The sequence below is a fragment of the Ambystoma mexicanum genome, chromosome 6q, assembly GCF_040938575.1.
Source record: "Ambystoma mexicanum isolate Mex_15411 chromosome 6q, UKY_AmexF1_1, whole genome shotgun sequence".
In the NCBI taxonomy this organism is placed as follows: domain Eukaryota; kingdom Metazoa; phylum Chordata; class Amphibia; order Caudata; family Ambystomatidae; genus Ambystoma; species Ambystoma mexicanum.
The window spans coordinates 1,167,889,832-1,167,908,655 of NC_090937.1; the positions used below are offsets into that span (position 1 = coordinate 1,167,889,832).

Genomic DNA, 18,824 nt, shown 5'->3' on the forward strand with positions numbered 1-18,824 from the left:
ATGTGATCTTTGTATTCATGTATATGTCATTTCCCACAGTATGTTAAATAAACGTTTTTGGAAGAAGGAAAAACATCTAATCGGTTGTTGCCAGGTTCAGTGAAGCTCTGTACAGAGACTGCCCTCAAGTGGCCCGACAAACTGCCATTAGTGTTTTTTAGCATGCACAGAAAGCTAACAGAAATACAGTACTCATGAGATACTCTTTGGATGTGCAGTGCATTTTCCCTCATCACCACCAATCAATATACTTTTGATATAATTCATCTGATGGATGACTAAAAGCAGGGTTCTCTAGTGTGACCTCCTCACAGTAGATAGAATTTTGAGGCCACTGACTCAACAATATATCCCAGTGCTGCCCCCTTTAATGTTGTGTGATCACAAAGAGAATCTTAAGGCACTGCGCACAATCCACTCCTGCTGGTCTAACACACAGAGTCAACTACATCTAAATAAATGCTGCCCTCCACCCAACACACCATCAGCCAAGATGGGTTTGTGAGAGTAAGCCACAATGGGGAATGCAGGCCGTTGTGCAGACCGTGCACACCTTGCCTTTGTTCGCTACATACAACATGCATTGCACTGACTTAACCCTGTACAACGCATGTGTCTGGAGTACGTAGTTGCAGGCCATAGGGTATGTTTCACTGCTAACACATACCCCAAATGTTGTGCACACTGGAAATTGCTCATTGATGTCTGAAGTGAGCAGCTGGGGTGTGTGTGTGCGCGTGTGTGTGCGTGATTCAAAGGTCATCCACGCTAGAGAATTGTATTAAAGGGGGGATTAGAATGCAGAGGTAGCCAATTGTTCCACGATGGAACTTCTAGAGGCGGTAAATGGGGGACCCGACAGAGGTCTACCAGTCTTCCCACCACTGGTAATGAAAAGAAAGAAAACACGGGTCGCCTAAATATCAGGCCGGGGGAGGGTGGGGCACGGTTGGTTTAGAAACATCAGGGCCACATACTCCGAGAAGTGCACAGTCAGAGGGTGAGAGAAAGACACTTGCTGCACGATTTGTATTGGGTCCCTGGGTCAAAACATGGAGATGGAGTCCGATGCTCCATGCACATTAGGTCTAAGCCCAAGATGGACTGCAAACAGTCACAAAGCAAAACATACTGCAGTTAGGAAATAGACTAGAGTCAGCCGCTGGGGCTCTACAAGTGAATGGGGACAGCCGCGGCGAGTCAAATTCACAAGGTCAAAGCGAATAGCCAATTCACCACAGACGAGGGTGGAGGGATACCAGCCTGAGAAGCTGCCAGTATTCCCCTGCCTAGCCTCAGTATGACAGAGGCCATATTCAAACATTCAACAACTATCCTTCCTTGGAGTTAATGTGGATGAGGGAATACCCACAACAGGAGCAGGTGGGTTCACCAAACCATGAACCATCAGTATCAGAAAAATCCAGAGGCTAGTGAATCAGAGTGCTTATTGCCCCAATCACCTTATTATTCACAATAGAAAAAGAGGCCGAATTCCTCTAGCTGGGAGGGCAATGACAGCGTTCCTCTGTAGTGAGAGTACAAGAGCAGCAGTAGGAGAAGTAGGATGAGGAGGAGGAAGAGCAAGAGGATAGGTAGGAGTTGGAGGGGAGCAGCGGGGAGGGGGTGCAAAGGGCAGAAGGATGAAGGGTTGGAGGAGGTGGGCAGGACCTTGGCGGATTAGAGCAGGAGAGTCATCCAGGCTCAACACTAGAGAGCAAGAAGTGGCTGGTTACAGGGAAACACAGAGAAGCAAACTAAGTGAAGACTCAAAACTATAGCAGACAATCTGTTCAAGAAGCTGACAGGAGCCAGAGAGTGGCTGGTAGAAATCTTGGTAAAGTAAGTTATGGGCGCTCTATCCCCTGAAGGTGATGAAGCATTCCAGGGCACAATTCCCCAAATTGGCTAAGCAATTGGGTTTACAAAGGTATCAGGATCTGATAGTGAAACAAAAGAGGGTTAGGACTCACATCAGAGTGGCAGCAAGTAGGTTGTCATCACGACCAGCAAGACCCTATAGTTGGCACCCAAAACGAATTGGAGAAAATTATAACATAGCCACAAGCAGGTCTCAGATGACCGAACCCCATCAAAGACTAAAAAGGTGCTCAGGGGCACTACAACTCCCCCAGGCTGCAAGGTACTTTGTTGGACCTTTACTCTGGCTGTGATCACTCAGGACCCTTGCTTTCTAGAAATTCCTTGACATCACACATTAGTTCGCCCAACCCGCGCTCAGACCGAACGTGGCGAAAGCATGCTAAAGAGCTGCATACACTCCAGGGGTGTTACTTAGTGTATGGAGACCGGAGGTTGCTAGTTGCCTTCAAACTGAATCCAGCAGTAAGTCTTTGGGGAGGAAGGAACATTTCTCTGATGTTGTACCATTCTACTCTTCAGAGTGCTGCCTATTTCAATATTTTTCTGTGTATGGAACTACATTCTTTATGTTAATAAACCATGTTAGGAACTCTGGTCTCAGTAATCTGTTCCTCCTTCTTTGGGACATTGTGCAATGCAGGTTTATGTAGTTTTATTTGGGATATGGCTCCTGTGGCTAAATACAGCCAATAACTCCTCCACTCACCACCTACTTTGCTATCTGGCCCGGGTCATATGAACACCAGTATGATCTGCTACATATCACAAACGGTTTCCAACTCGGGTAACCTGTGTGGCTAATATTTCAATAATGTTCTTAGGTTTCACAGGGAGCCACCTAACTATTTGATTGAGATCTCATCAGTTGCTCTTCCGTATAAAGTATTTCTGCTACAGTAGATATGCCATCGAAAACAGGTCCTGGTCCTGCAGTGAGCCATTTTGTGGAATGTCTTCCCAAGAGAAGTATTCCAACACGTGTACACAGAGTAATAGCATATAAATAAAATAAATAAAGCAACATTTTTGGCTTTGAACAAGCAGCAAGTGCTTGTTCAGGCAGACTTCTCCTGGAAGTCGTTTTTAAACTATAAAGGACCACAACATATGCACTTTGTGCTAAACAAAGCATGTATCAAGACCGTCCTTTTGTAACTTATATCATTATCAAATCTACCCAAGGGCACCGAAAAATGGTTTATGGTATTTGTGACTGTATAAATAGAGTAACCAATTTAGTGTACAAGCTCTTGGACAGCTTCAAACTGTTTATTCTTACCTTTTTTTTGGGTCCAGGCATGTGCTGCTTCTAAGCAGTTTCGATCGTACTGGTATTGTCCATTTTTGCAGAAGTAATCATCTGTACAAAGAACGATACCACCTGGGTTCTGTTCTAGCAAAGTCCTGTAATGAGTTCCAGACAGAAAGTCATATAAAACACCTGTCCGCTCGTTGCACTCCATAAGCACTATTCAGTGTTGCTACATTAAAATACATTACTCATTTTAAAAATAATAGTAAATTAATGGATTACCCAAAAGAATACGCAAAGTAAGTTGCTCATTATATAAGCTCATTAATATTTACAATTATTGGGAGTTATCTATGCATCTGTAATATAGTTCCATCAACAAATGTGATTTTCTGTTATCTTGAGATTATTGTGCAATCAAGTAGTTACGTTTGTCAGACACAGCTGCAAATTACATTCAAGCCGATTACAATTTCACTTGTCACCTCAAGAAGTCAATATATATATATTTTTACACAGAATATCTTAGAAACACACAAACAGCAACCACTGACAAAATACTGTAATGTAAAGTATGATTCGGAGAATAAAGTGGCAGAAAGCAGTAGCTTCCTATTGGAATCTATGTAAAAATCCTTTGGTTTTCTTACCGTCTGTATACAGAGTGGGACGGCATCATGAAGTAAGACACAGACAACAGATTCAAGTTTCTGAATAAATGGTTTATTTTTCTTAAATGCCAGGATGGAGCAAGGCCTAACTTGCCCTATGCTAAGGTGGGATTTCCCTACCTAAAGAAAACAAAGGATAGTCTGTGTCATTAAGTTCAACTAAAAAATCTGTGTCCAAAACCTATATTTTCCCTCACAACTACATTTATATAATGTGTAGGAATGTCAGCAGAAAAAAATACCAAACTTCTTCTAGCTCCTGGGTTATACTCAGCTTCCACTTTCCCCAAGTTCAGAACAGTTCCAAAAAGCCTTGGGGTTCCCTTCCAAAAGAATTCAACACAGTTCACAAAGTCTAGGAGTTCCCTTTCCCAAGATGTCAGCTCATCCAGCTTCAAAACTACAATCAGTTCCAATCTTCTGGCTTTCCAAAACAGTTCCAGTTCAACTCTTTAATCATCCAGCTTTTCAATAGCTCACATAGGTTGCTCCCTTTATACATTTCTCATTCATTTTAGCAACTGTGGCAAAATACAAGCTTCTTTACATTTGCTTTCCTTGCCTCTTTCCGAGTGGGGGTCACTCGGTCTAGGCGTAGTTGTCGGACCACATGGTCCACCCATCACAGGTCATGCAACTGATAACCCTAGGCACTTTGTAATGCTTCTATATTCTTCAGGTTTTTGCCCACACAGATTTGCTCCGGCTATACCTGGGTCATTGCCCAACATTTCTTTCAGATTCTCCTTGGCAGTCCCTTGGCTTTGCCACAAGATGTATTTCATACAACTATGGCCCTGGCGTCGCTCTCGCACTCATGCTCAGCATGGCTTCCCTCCAGCCCGCTCCTCTGCAAGCCGTGTTCCTCTCTCCAGGCCGCCTGTCTCCCAACCTTCTCTTCCTCATTCTATAGACCTGAGACTTGTTAAATGGTTGCAGGTCCAAGTCCTTTACTTCAGTTGCCTGACCTTGGTTAACCCTATTAGCGGGACATGCCTAGCTATTACAATTCTGCCAAGGCCCTCTTCCTCGTCTCAGTATGAAAGTGGTGTGAATGAATGGAAGTGTGCATAACTCCCAGTTGTTTCTTCCTCGTCCCAGTCTTAAGGTGAAATGGCCGTGAGACAATTTGGGTGGAAAAAAGGGGCAGTGACTGATAACAGTCTACGAAGGCGGGGGAATGTCGGGTTCATTTTGATAAGTGGAAGGGGGATACTATATCTCGCCAAAAGACATCATCTCCCCACTTCCCAAGTTCCCTCTACCCAGGTGATCCTCCTTCGCCAGGGTTGGGATCCAAGAGCGATGGCCGTCCCCCGACCAGCTGAGAGGAAGATTCAGGGGGAGTAGACGTGAGGATGCTCTCAGGTTCCTCACAAGAGGCAACAGAGTAGCAATGAGGAAGAGAGAAACATTATAATCTAGTGTAAGGCTAAGTGAAACTGGAGAAAACGCAAGCAGAAAAAAGTCATATCTGTGGAGGATGAACATATTTCCTAAGAAGAGACAGTCCTTTATTTCCCAGGACATGAACTGAGAGCAGCTTGCATTATCCATACAGAGTACCAAGGGATACACCAGGATCAGGCACACAACCTTGTTAAGTAACTCGCAAGTGTTTGTGAGGGATAGCACAAGGGACAGAGAGAGTGTATGATGTATGTGCGTGTGCGTGTCTAGAAAAGATGATATTGTCCAGGACCAAGCCCTACTACCTACAAGTGAGTGAAATTGTGGAGAGTGGCTGTCCGCTTGATTACTAATGTGAAATATTACTGCAATGTTGTCAATGGAAACCAAGAATCTCAAGGTTTGTACTGATAGGTTTGTTGCTAAGCAAGCTCAATTCAGCATAGATGTGATTAATTGAAATGACTCTACCTCAAGGATACCAGCAATCATGCACAGTTGAGAACCCAGAAGAATAATGCTACCCGGAGATACGAACAACAAATATGTCCTTCACAAGTCACAATTTATGGTAGTTGTCCCATCTTTGCAGTCAGTCAATAGGCTGAACCATTGGAATTGCAGGAGTACTTTCAAAGCAAGCTGGAATTCTATTACTTTCGGTTATGGCTATTTAGTCATTTAAAAAGAGCAAAAAAAGGCCAGTTGATGCAGAGACACTAGCGAGCCATTGCTTTAGCCATGGTGTCAATTTGATCAAGAGCTGAGTGGAGCATAATCGCTTAAGTCTTTGTGACTTCTAAAATACTGGCCACACATTTTATGTACGAGATTTTCTTTAGAGAGCATGCTTCTTTAAATTGAAATATTTTGTCACGACTTACGTTTACAATCTGCCAAATATTGTGCAAGAATATTCCCGTTGAAAATGGAATGAATTGTCCTAGATCATTTTGGATCCACAACACAGAGGATATGTACTTTGCTTCCTCGTCAGGATGGACAAACAATGAACAAGCAGGGCCTTTGCCAATGTTAAGAGTCTCTAAGATATGACATTGGACTGTGCCAGAGGGCGCAGAGACAGTACATGTGCAGTGTCTAATCATAAGACTTTTGAATATATGGCCAATCATGTTTGAAACAATTTTTAACAGTTTGTTTTCGGTAAGACATTTGTTGCAACTTTGAGCACATCCTCCCGAAAAGAAAATTATTTATTATCAGTTATTCTAGGTAGAACTGGGCCCATAATGGAGATCATGAAGAGATCCTCACCAGGCGACAGATGCTGTAATCTGAGAGGTCACTGGCTTTGGTGGAGAGGCTGGAGAAGTCAATGCCACATGACCATCTGCAGCGTACTCTGGCAGAGTACATAGGCTAGAAATTGGTAAAAAGGAACTCCCACATTATGCATCAATCTAGCTGCTCGATGGGGAAAAGGGAGTTAGTCTAGATACAAAATTCACTATAAAAGGGCAACTAGCGCAACAATGAAGGGGACAATTGCACCGTGTGGCGTATTGCTGAAAAATAAGTACCTCAGATGTCTGAATTCAATTATAAACATATTTATATTCTTTGTCAACTCTATTTGGTCAGGATTTCCACTATTCAAGGTATCTGCAGGCACCTGGTTTACATTTGACTTTTTATTTGTCTTTGCCTCCTTGGCAAACCGTACTACATGTTTCAGAATGCAGTCCAGTTTTCTCCTTCTCATAATGTTTAATTGCACCTCCTGTGCATGCATGTGTCAACTTCACCTTATGTTCCAGGGTGCTGTCTTGAGGTTGTTCCTCTGATAATTGATCGTGAAGAACTGCCCAAAAGAAAACTGCTTGCATGCAATCAATTAACAGGAACAAACTGCAACCTGAATGCGCCCAGTCCCACCCCCTACCCTACTTAGCAGTTTGCTTGCCGCAACATCCCCTTCACCCCTGCGGCGTCAGATCCGTCCCTCTAACGTGGGTCGGATCCGACGCCGCTGGGTCCCTTTTTATTTATTTTTTGGTCCCCCGCCTCCCATGTTGAGGAAGTGGGGGACACCACCCGCAACACACCCTCCACTCCCAAGACTTAAACATACCGGACATGGGGAACGGGGGACATCTCTGCAACCCCCGCTACCCATGTTCAGTATGTATTAGCCTAATTGTTCATTTTTAATCGATCGAATGGTACTGATCAATTAAAAACGAACAACTAGGCTAATACTATAGTGATTACTGTGAGGGACCGGAGGGTGTCCTCACTTCTTTTCCCCCTGTTCCCTCCTCCCTTGTGGCCAGGGAAAGGGCATCACTTTTGGATCCCAAATCTGGGGTTGGATATGCAAAGGTGGATCACCACGGTGGAGGGAACTTGGTGAGTGGGGGAAGAGGACGTCCTTAGGTGAGACATGGTATCCCCTATACCCTTTCAGAAAGAACCCTCCGTCCCTCAAGCATTTGTAGGCTATTGTCAGCCCTTTCCCATTTCTTCCCTCCAAAATGTCCCCAGAAATACCCCTCAACACTGAGACGAAGAGGAGGCAACACAGAGTAATACCCAGTTTGTTTATTAAGTTCAACCTCCCCAAACACCACTCTGGCACTGAGACGAAGAAGCGGGCTATGGAAGTGTACAGGTGGAACAGCCAGGCACGTCCACTTAATGGGTTTCGCCATAGTCAGGCAATTGGACTTAATGACCCACACCTGTGGTCACTTAACAATGCTAATGCATATAAAAATCCTTGCCGAATGGAGAAAAGGAAAGCAAGCTGGAGACACAGGAGCCAGCAACCGTGACAAGCAGGAGAGAGACGCTGAGGTTGGTCGGAAGGGGTTCTGGAAGTCCTGAAACTCTCCTGATCGGGTACACAGAGCAGGAGCTGTGGCACGCCAAAGAATCTCAGACGTTGTGGGAAATCAGGAGAGCGAGCTGTGCTCTCGGTGGCTGCCGCAAGGGAAAGGCAAAGCTCATGGAAGCCGGAAAGCAGGACGAGGACCAGTGAGTGAAAACTAGGGAAACACTCATACCGGAACGCTCCGGGAAACGTGCACAAGTACTTTTGAATGCCGAACAAACTGAAAGATTATAGCAAGTACTACTGAATGCCAAAACAAGTACTTTTGAGTATCGAACAAACTGAAGGTCATAATAAGCACTTTTAAATGCCGCACAAAGTAAAAGAAAGTTCTGAAGCACTTTGGAATGCTGCACAGAGTAAAGGCAAGTTTTTGAGTACTTGTGAGTGGAGTGAAAGAAAGGTGGTGCATGCAGCAGATACCACGAAATGTATTAAGCTAAAAGGAAAGCAAGAAGGGTATGAGATGAGAAACCAAGTATTAGCCAAAGCTAAAAGAGCTCAAGGAACTGGTTAAGAGGAAACATGTATTGGCAAGGGACAGAAGAATACAAAGTGCATGGTGGCCAACCAAGCCATGTGAAAGTGTTGGAAGAGTGTGACACTGATGAAAGAAACAAGCTTCACTGTCAAAGGAAAGCTGTGGCCAATTGTTGATGGAAAGCAGTTAAGAAGGGGTATCGCTTGTGGCCTGTAATAGGCGGACCGTGTGGTCCGACAAGTGCGCCTAGACAGAGTGTCCCCCCTTTATGGAAAAGTCAATGAAAGTATCCATAAAGAAGCTTGTGGTTTGTAACAACCTTGTATATGATTTCAAAGAAACAGAACTATATATTGAACCAGTGAAAAGTACTTCTATCAAAAGAGCTGGGAAGTGCCCCAAGGAATTGTGTTGTTTTGAAAAGCTGGAAGATTTGAACTCTTGGGGAAGGAAACCCTGATATCTTGTGAACTGTTTTTAAATTGGGGAAGGGAAAGCGGGTTATAAGGCAAGGGCTGGAAGAAGCTCTAAACTTTATTTCTGAACACTATTCATTTTGATGCCGACATCCCTACACATTGTATACAGTTAGTTGTGAGGGCAAGTATAGGTTTTGGACACAGACCAACATTTGATGTGGACTTCCTGACACAGACCATCCTTAGATTTTTTTAGGTAGGGAAATCCCACCTTAGCATAGGGCAAGTTAGGCCTTACTCCATAATGCCTTTTAAGTTAATAAAACTATTTGCGAACCAATCTTGAACCTGTTGTCTGTGACTACTGTGAGAAACCAGAATGTGTCTCACCCGCTAGTCCCCGGGGACCTGTCATCCAGGTGGCCCGGACACAGTCATCGCTTTTGGATCCAGTTCCTGGGGGTGGACCAGTGCGGGAGGATCACCTGTGTGTGGGGTCTTCGGGGAGTGCGGGTGGGTTACCGGATGGAAAAATGGAAAAATACGGTTTCCCCTTCCCTATAACACCTTTACCCCATCCTACGGGTAGGATATTTAGGAACTCAACTCCCCCCCCTTTCACAACACGAACACTTTCTTACAGACAGCTCGCTATAAGAGAAAACGGACTAACACCCAAGCCATATACCTGGCATGTCCCAATATAACAGTCAGGCAGGGTCAGACAATTACTGATATCACACACACCTGACTTCAATTACAGTTCCCCACACAGATAAAAGGCAGAGCACGAGAGCACACTGAGCAAGGCAAAGCACACAGGGAAGCAGCAGTTCCAAGATGGCAGTTTAACACAAAGAGAAAGATGGCAAAACAAAAGGGGGTCACAAGGAGGGAAGTGCCTTTGGCCTTTTCGATGAGGAACGGTTACTTTCACAAACCCTCAAGAACAGAAAGCGTAAAACCAGGAAACAAGGCTAAAGAATCCTGTATTGTGTGTCGGAAGTACCCGGGGCTCTCCCACGTCGATAATCAAGGTGGGGAGAATCGCTTGCAGCTGTGGTACTGTCCTTGGCTCCTACAACAAAGCAGTGGCATCGATAGCAACACAGCCGGTGATGCCAGACTGGTCTGTGTTGAAGCCAAGGTTGCAAGCTTCCACATTGTATGGTGAACCCTGAGGCGAACAGTGTATGAAACACATGTGATAACTAATGCGAGTAAAACAGATGAGTGATTGAACTTTGAAACCGAAATATGATACCCTTGACGGAGTGGATGGCACCGCGTGGTTGCTCATTCAAAAGTCTCTGTAGGGTATCCAGCTGAGAGTTAAGAAAGGTGAAGGTTTGGCAAAAGAACAGTACATCAAGGTGGACTTGCAACGGGTCAAGCGAAATCCTGTGCACAATCGAAAGTCTTCGATGTTGATATTGCCAAACAAGTTGATGACAAAATAGATAGAGTCGGTCCGAGCCTGGCGGAGGGAGACTGATTGAAAATTGTGTTGAAACTGATCTGAGCCCGGCTGAGGGGTATCCGGGGTGAATCGTAAATCACCCGAGAAATTATATACGCGAAAATCTGACAAACATTGTAGTAAAGGGGATCTGGGGCCAGCTGAGGAGGATTCCGAGGTGGATAGTGAAACACCTGAGAAATTGAGTATGCATGAAAACCAAAGAGGAAAGGAACTTCTTGTTTGTTGTATCATGCCCTCTGAAAGAAGAGACTTTGAAAGGCAAGGAGACTTGGGCACAGAAGGCCCTGATGCTAATGTTTGAACTGCACCTTCGTGCTAGAGAAGTCAGAGACTGTGCTAAGCCTGAGTGAACTCCCTGGTCCGGTGCTGAAAACTGGGGGAAGGGAGGCCAACTGTCTGAAGATCCTGACATATCATTTCTTGAACACTTCTTTCTTTTTTCATAACATTGTTTCCAACACGATTTGTATTTAGAAGTAAGGATTGGCAATTGATTTATTAGTATAGGCCCTTTTATTTTGACAAGACACCACTAGGACTGCATTTGTATTATTCTGATGGTTGCAGCTTGCTCCCATCTGTAGATTTAGAATTAGATTTTTGAAGTTCAATAAACACCCTTGAACTGTGGTCACTTCTGTCTGTCTTACTGTTGATACCACGCCTTCCTTACACTACTCCACGATGCCTTCACATTACACACTTGGAAACCTTCACTCTGGAATCCAGCTTATAGGACGGTCACTCTCTCACTATGTTCCAGTTTATTGGTGCAGCCGGGATATCCACGGTTGTCCTCTGCCTACTCTCTGTGTCCTGCTCTCTCTTCCTAGGATATGACCCATCCCTCACCCTCTCTCCCAGATGGTCACTTTCAAGTGTTGTTTTAGTTTGCTTTCTTCTTAGTAACACACAGCCACTCTCCATCCTCATGGTGTCCGGTAACTTGTCACCCCCCACTTTCTTCACTTGTTCGCCCACGCCAATGCTGCTTATAAGCGTTAGTGTAAAATAATCCAGCTGCGGGTCCCACCATGGATATCCAGAGACTCCTTTAGATAGCACTGCTCTCAAGGCCGGCGATTTGGGAACTTCTTTCTGCACCTTTGCAGGTGTTCGGCCACAAGATGTCTTTTGCTCTGGTGGGTCTTCTTTGCATTCAGCAAACAATGCTAATCAGTGCCACTGCTACTCTAGCAGAATCTCTTGTCGCTGACAGATTTTCTCATGTCCAGAGAACCGCAAATACTTTTTGTGAAGATTACTGCAGAAGCCTCTCCATTACTTGCACGAATAGAGATGCTTACAACAAAAGACAATGATACTCCTATTTGGTGTGGCTATGACCAGACGAAGGGCTATAGGGAAAGCCAGAGCCAAATCATAAAATTTCTGTCTGACACTCCCCCCGAGAAGGATGTATTTAACTTTATTTTTGGTGTTTTCTTCCTTACATAATGTCTGCATACATTTGTAGTCTCAGAGCCGATTATCACATGCAGTATTGTTGACCGAGTTGTTCTCTTTACCAGAACCGAATTTAAATCTGATGATGTCCATGTTTTGAAGGTGGATGTAACCGATATGGAGGACTACTCTGATGTCGAGTCACAACCTTCAGTGGCTCCATTTGCGGTCCTCCTCGCTTCCATATACCCTGACAGATGACACAATTCTGCCACAAGAGACAACAACAATATGTGGTAATGCAACTACTGACCCACAACATTTTCTGAACCTGTGTGTTGACTTCCTGTAGTCTATATGACTCCAAACACAAGGCCATCTATCTTAAAGTTTGCCAGCTCCCGCACATTGGTTAGTCAATAGGAAGCCTGGCTGGCTCTCCTGCTACATAATATAGGAGACTAATGTGATGAATCCTACGTATCCCTCACTAAGCCCCCGCTAATGTCTTCTCCCAGGTGGCCAGAGAAAGACAGACGCTTCATGATCCTGACCTTGGGGTGGTGTAGTGCGGGAGGATCACCTAGGAGGAGACAAGGCACAGGGTGGTGAGTAGATCCCCTGGGATGCGACAATATTTCTCCTTTGAAAGGGAGAACCTGTCAAGGTTTCCAAAACAGGTAATGGCTTATTGTCATTATGATGTATCTGAACCACACATAAGATCTGTGGCTCTGGGCACAAACACCATAAAACCTGAACAACCCTTAACAAAAGAAAGCCCGTTCAAGGTATTTTGGGATAATAATCCTCCTTACTCTCTGTGGGGATGTGAGGGTGGACGGAGAGGGAGAGCGGGACGCACGGCTTGAAGAGCCCGCTGTGCCGCGGGCGTGTGCGGCGCCGTACGCGGGCGCCGGGAAGGCGTCCCTGTTAAAGGGAGAGCCTTGTCGGCGTCCCGCGACGGTACTGACGTTGCAGCCGCGGCGCCGCGGGTGCTCACAGCCGCAGCGCCGCGTGTGCCCACGAGGACCGGGTTCACTGGCGCTGCGGCTGGGAGACCCGCGAGCACAACGCACCTCGGCGGCCTCCGGCGGCGAGGCTCGGGAACTAGAGAGCCCGACTCGTGCCGACCGCACGGCGTCAGAGGTGCGCCAGACAGCTGGGCAAGGACCCATAGGGGGCAGCCAACCAGAACCCCCTCCTTACCTCATGCAGGGCAGACCCAGAACGGCAGCCTGGGGCCTCAAGCAGGACGGGCCTCCGGGAGACATGCCTCGAGGGAGACACAATGTTGGGGGGGCGGGGCCAATGGAGAGGGTGTGGCTGACAGCAGGGAGGGGAAACTAGAGCCAGGCAGCCAGAATAAGGGAGGAGGTGGGGAGGAGGCAGTACTATTCTTAGAGGGTGGGTGTCTAGGGTCCCCACCAATCAGACAGGGGGGAAGGGAAGTTGTCCCCGATTGGCCCTTTTTCCCTCCAAACCCCAGGTATAAAAGGGACTGGCCTAATGGCGTTTTTGTTGCTTTTTGCAGGGGGAAGGAGAGGAGAGTGAGAGCAACTGGTGGGCCTATCCGGGTCCGTGAGAGTAGGAGACACTCAAAGAGAAGAGGAACTCCTGGTGCCTTTTACTCACAGTGAAGTAACTGTGGGGTCAACCTGGAGTCCAACTACCTTGGTTAATACATTGTGTAATAAAGGTCTACAAAACTCCACTTCGCCTACAGTCCTGATTTCTACACTCTCAAAGGTATAAAGGAAAGGAATTCAGAAGTATTGTCTTAAGTAAATTGTCGTCTAACAACAAATTCTAATGGTTCATCTTTAAATGATTCTAAGGGAAATAAATCTACCCTTAAAATCAAGAAGTTGGATCCAAGATGGCCACCAAGCAGTGAAGGTACGTTAGAGCTCTGTGCCCCATTGGAAGCTTAGAGATGTGAAAACCGCATTACACATACAGAAATCACCCGAAATCTGCATCAGAGTCAGTGTTTTGGAAGGATAAGAGTCCCTCAAGACATTTGGCGGGACGATTGTGAGGAGGATTGACTTTGCAGTGTGTCCGGTGCCACGTCTAAGCCTGCCTCTGTTGGATCAGATTGGAACTTTGTACTCCTCGTTTTTGCTTCGTGTTGGAGGCAGGAAGCCCAGGAAACCCCCGGAGGGGCTTGACGGTCTAATGCACAGTAAGACATTGGAACAGTCATGAAACAGCGCTCAAAGCTTTGCTGCATTCTAAACAACCTATGCTGCCTTCATCGGTAGCCTCTCTGTGCACGCAACAAGAAAGCGCAGAGCGATCCCCACTTCGCCACTTTGGACAATTATACTGGAAGGTTATTTCCTGTGAAAGTAGTATGCCACAGGTAGGAGGGGGGCAGTCTCTTGTAAAATAACCCATCAATATTTATCTCTCCCTCCCCCCTCGCGATCTACCCGTGCGTAGTGTGGTGAAGACTGGGAGGAGCAGACGTTAGGAAGGCGACACGTTAAGCTACCAGGCTTAGACACTAGTTTTTTTTTCGGACGCAATTAAGACATTGTTAAGCACCCTGCCTAGCACCAAGAAGCATTGAAAGCTAGATTGCTGGCTGTTGGGCCAAGAGAGAAGCAGTTACGCCATCCCCAGCTCGGTTGACTAAGACTGCCTGTAACAGAGTGCTAACTCACCGGGAGAACGTTATCCAAGGGAGAGAGTTCCATTTCTGTAAACACAAACTCTGCTAGCAATACTCAGAGAGCTAATAAGAACATGCTTATATAGATCATTAGTACACAGCCTGATCCAAAAAGGAGACAATTTCACATGCACTACAAATATATGGTTGAAGGAGGAAATATATCACATGCTAATACTCTGGGTTGTGAAGAGGCAACCGGGAGTAATCCCCCCCCCCCCAATGAGATCTGGAATGTCCGATTTCAGGAAGATTTGAATGTTAAAGTGCAGCTGAAAATAAGTAATACAACCAATAATATCCGACACTCTATTTCTTACTTGGGAAGTGCATTTGGTCAATGCCAGGGCCCAACTAGAAAAGAAAAGGGCGTCTTTCTAAGCCTCCATCTACTCACAAAGAGTATTGCATCAGAAGCTGTTGGCTCAGGTCGGGAGACGCTCAGAAACAATCTCAACACCCAAGTGATCTGGTGGGAAGAACTGACGGACAGCACCCAGCAAAGTATGGCTGCCTCGAAAGAGGATGTGGAACGGTGGTTTCAGGTATTTCAGGATACTATTTCTTCTTCCCTACAATTGCAATTCGATAACTTTACATCAGAATTCAAATCAGCTTTAATTGATATACAAAAGGACATTGCACCTCTTGAAGAAAGAACAGACAGCAACGAGAAGGCACTTCAAGAGTTCGCCCATGAATCCACGCAATCAGAAGAGCTCCTCGAACAGTTGGCACATAACTTAGAGTTGCAATGTGCGGATCTGGAGAACAGATTGAGAAGATCCAACATTTGCATACAAAATATTCCAGAGTCCGTGAGTGATCTGCTTTTAAAAGAGGAAGTTCCAGGAGTTTCGAGGATTTAATGAATGAGGAACCAGAAGTAATAATTCCTATAGATAGAATCTTCAGGGTAGGACTGAATCGCCTGGATCCGGCAGCCCGACCCACGGATACCCTAGTGGCACTGGCGTTTTACACCCAGAAGGAATAAATCTTACGGGAAGCTAGAAAAGCGAAACAAATTACACTTAATGGGAATGAAATTCAACTGTACATAATATTTCTCCATTTACGCTACCAAAAAGAAAGGATATGCGTGACATCCTGCAACACCTGCAACTACAGAAAATACCCTAAAGATGGACTTTCCCATTTGGCCTTCTTTTTACTTGGGAGGGGAAACAGCACTGTATCACTAACAAGGATGAGAGGGCTCGTATTTTACCTCTTGACCAGGAAGACCAGCCAGATCGAGGCACTGCGTCCCGAGAGTATGCACCCCGTTGGCTGCAACACTGGGAGTGGACAACTGTACAGCGATATTGAACTAAAACTCAAACAGGGCCCTCCCATGCAAGAGAAACAACCCCCACTCATCTTGCTCATCTTGAAATTCACATTATACTTAATCAGAGGGTTTTAGAATACCCTGCACATATCCCTGGCTTGGAGGGTGAACCATCTCTCAGGATGAAGTCCATGAAGAGAGGAGCAAGGATTGTCTACACCAGGGAATGGGGAATGTTATTGAGGTTATGTCAGGGAGGGGTGAGAGAGGGTATAGGTTTAAAATTGGGAGTGTTGATTTGGGGGGGGTGAAGGGTACATGGGTTGACAATTTGAAGCTTATAGTGTCCGACTTTATGAAGTAGCGCAACGTTAGCGTTCGAATACTACATTGGCCTGTTTAGAGGTTTAACACTTATTAGGGGGCTTAATTCCCCTGTAAAGAGATGGAAGTTGGAACGGGTATTAAGTAGATCAGCCTGCTCTTATTGCCCTACAGGAAACGCATATTAAGTTTTAAGATCACTATAAGTTGAAGTTAAAACATTTCCCGATACTTAGGCAGGCTAACGCAAAGGGCAAGTCAGCGGAAGTGCGGATAGCCTTTAGGACAGACACGCAGATCACTGCTGTTCTGCGGAAACTGATGAATAACACAATACTCCTGCTATGCATCATACCCTTCGGGAAATCGATGAAAGAATCCGCTTAACTCATCCAACGGTCTCTGCTCTCAATATGGTCCTGAGCTCATTTGTCTCGCTCTATGATAACATCTGGGCTGAAGTAAAGTCAACAAACTCATTGATGGCCGAGGTGAACAGCAAACTTGACTGCATCTGTTCTGAGTTGCACTTTTGTCCAATAGGCCCGGTTCAAGCCATTTGGTGGCCGCCTTTGGGGGCCTCCAGACGAAACCTGCAGTTGTTGAAGACATTATGGAAATTATTGAAATCTCCGATACTAACATACCTGTAGGTATAGAACAAACCTTAACTAACTGTGCACTCCCCAGGCCGAAGCAGGGGCCTGTACCGGCCAGATCACCCATGAAAGGCAATGCTAGGGACATTTCAATAATTGACTTGGCGAATGATCATTGTGAATTTGGGCAGGCTTCTGTCGTTCCGGGGGAGGCTCTGTCAGCTGCTATAGAAGTAACTGTGGAACCGCCCCCTAAAAAGCCAAACCAAGGGAAACAATTGAAACCTGTTAAGAAAAGACCTATGCATTGAAAGTCCGCCTTAACAGTGTTAGACTCAGTTTCAAACCCTTATTTAGATCTAATATGATAGGCCCTGAAGACCCTCACGCATGGAAACAAGGCACAATCACCATACACGAACTGATACGCCAGACACAAGGTGCAATTCCCAAAATCTAGGGTTTATTGCAAAGCAAATAGTCTCAGTCGGCCGACTGGATCTCACGTCTCGCAGCGTGCGTCACCCAGACCTCGTGAGACGCAAGAGAGTGATAATTCTACATCAGTGACATATATACAAAAAGCTAATCATACAATCAGTTTGTGGCACATCAAAACCGCCCATAATGTATCTTCCTGTGCAAGGGCTCGGTGATTGACAATTATGACGAATATGAATATTACTAGATTAAGCAAAAGTTGCAATTTGCAAAGGCGCAGACACGATTCTTTGTTACAGAGAACATAATGCTCTTGTTCGTGAGCAAACTGTGTCCATAGGAGAGACACATTCCAAAACATGCTATCTTCTAGTTTCTATTTGTGTGCTAGAGATCAGCTTGATCTAAAGGGGCCCAGCAAGAGGGCCGTGGAAGAGAGTATAATTCATGCCTTTATCGGCCTATTTCTTCAGTTTCTGCAGTTTCAGCGAGACCAGCTGGCACCTGGCTTGATGATTAAATGCCTCTCTGCTTGCCTTCAAGGACTTGTGAGGGAGGAAAACAATGTATTTCTGTCTGGGCTGGTCTCTCAACATGCAACTTGTGGCCTCGCTCTGTGCAGGAGCAGAACAAAATCAAATTAATTCTTGCAAAGCGTTTGCACAGAAAAGCAGAAGAAAGGAAAATGGCAGATTCTGTGGGTACAAAATGGACGCTTTATGGTTATGCTGACGATTCTGTAACTTGCGATGCTGGGCATATGATGCGGTTGTTTTCCGGCCAACATAATTTATCATCTATGCCATGGTAGGGTATTTTCTAGACTAACAAATATGTCCCCTGTTACTGAAGAGGGTACCCCGGGGGCTGTAGGGTCTAATAAGGTTTCAACTATTGATTCTTCTTCACAAACCGACCAGGCCCTCTGGACATGCCATCTTCGGTGAGATCTACCCCCACTCAGGAGGTGTTGAAAGTGCCTGGCTTAACATCTACTGGGGGGTGGGGGGTCCATTCAGGACGTGGCCCCTTTAGGGGCAGCCCTATAGAAGTTGGGGTTAATTTGGGGAACTATGTTCAGGTGCAGCCTCGCAACAGCTACCTACTGCTGTGGGTGGCCAGCTATTCCCCCTATCTCCTACTTCCATCGTCAGGGTGGAGATTCCTCCTTAAATGACAACCATGTGTATGTTATGTTATGTTATTTTGCACTTACATAGCGCCTTATATACCACTGGCATGGTCTGAAGGCGCTGGTAGGTTGAACGCCCTAGGGAAGCGAAGTTCAGGTCAGTAGAGAGAGTAGGGAGAGTCAACGGCGCGTGTGCGCACCGGGTATGTGTGCAGCTGGTGCGGTATACGTGAAGTAGCTGCTTCTTAGCGGTAGGAGTGGTGGTTCTGGAGTGTGTGTTCGTTCTGGCTATCCAGACCGACTGTGGCTGCGTTAGGCCTGAGGAGAACACCTGGCTGGGGGGGGGGTGTAACCAGCAATGTTTACTTAGAGTGATGGGGAGTGAGCGGGAGGTGTTGGTATTAGAACAGTTATACCAAATGGTGTCATAGTATCTCTGTGTTCTAGTTGAGTGGTGGTGTAAAGAAGAGTAAGGGCCTCATTACAACCT

The 18,824-nt window shown here is 45.7% G+C and overlaps 1 protein-coding gene across 2 annotated transcripts in view; it reads right to left on the reverse strand.

The window, feature by feature from the left end:
* N4BP2 (NEDD4 binding protein 2) overlaps positions 1 to 18,824 on the reverse strand; it is a 2,396,815-nt gene that overhangs the window by 1,921,109 nt on the left and 456,882 nt on the right. For both annotated transcript variants that reach the window (XM_069631771.1, XM_069631772.1), the window contains one exon: positions 3,164 to 3,288. In XM_069631771.1, the coding sequence (XP_069487872.1) occupies positions 3,164 to 3,288 (125 nt within the window). The remainder of the gene's footprint in view (positions 1 to 3,163; positions 3,289 to 18,824) is intronic.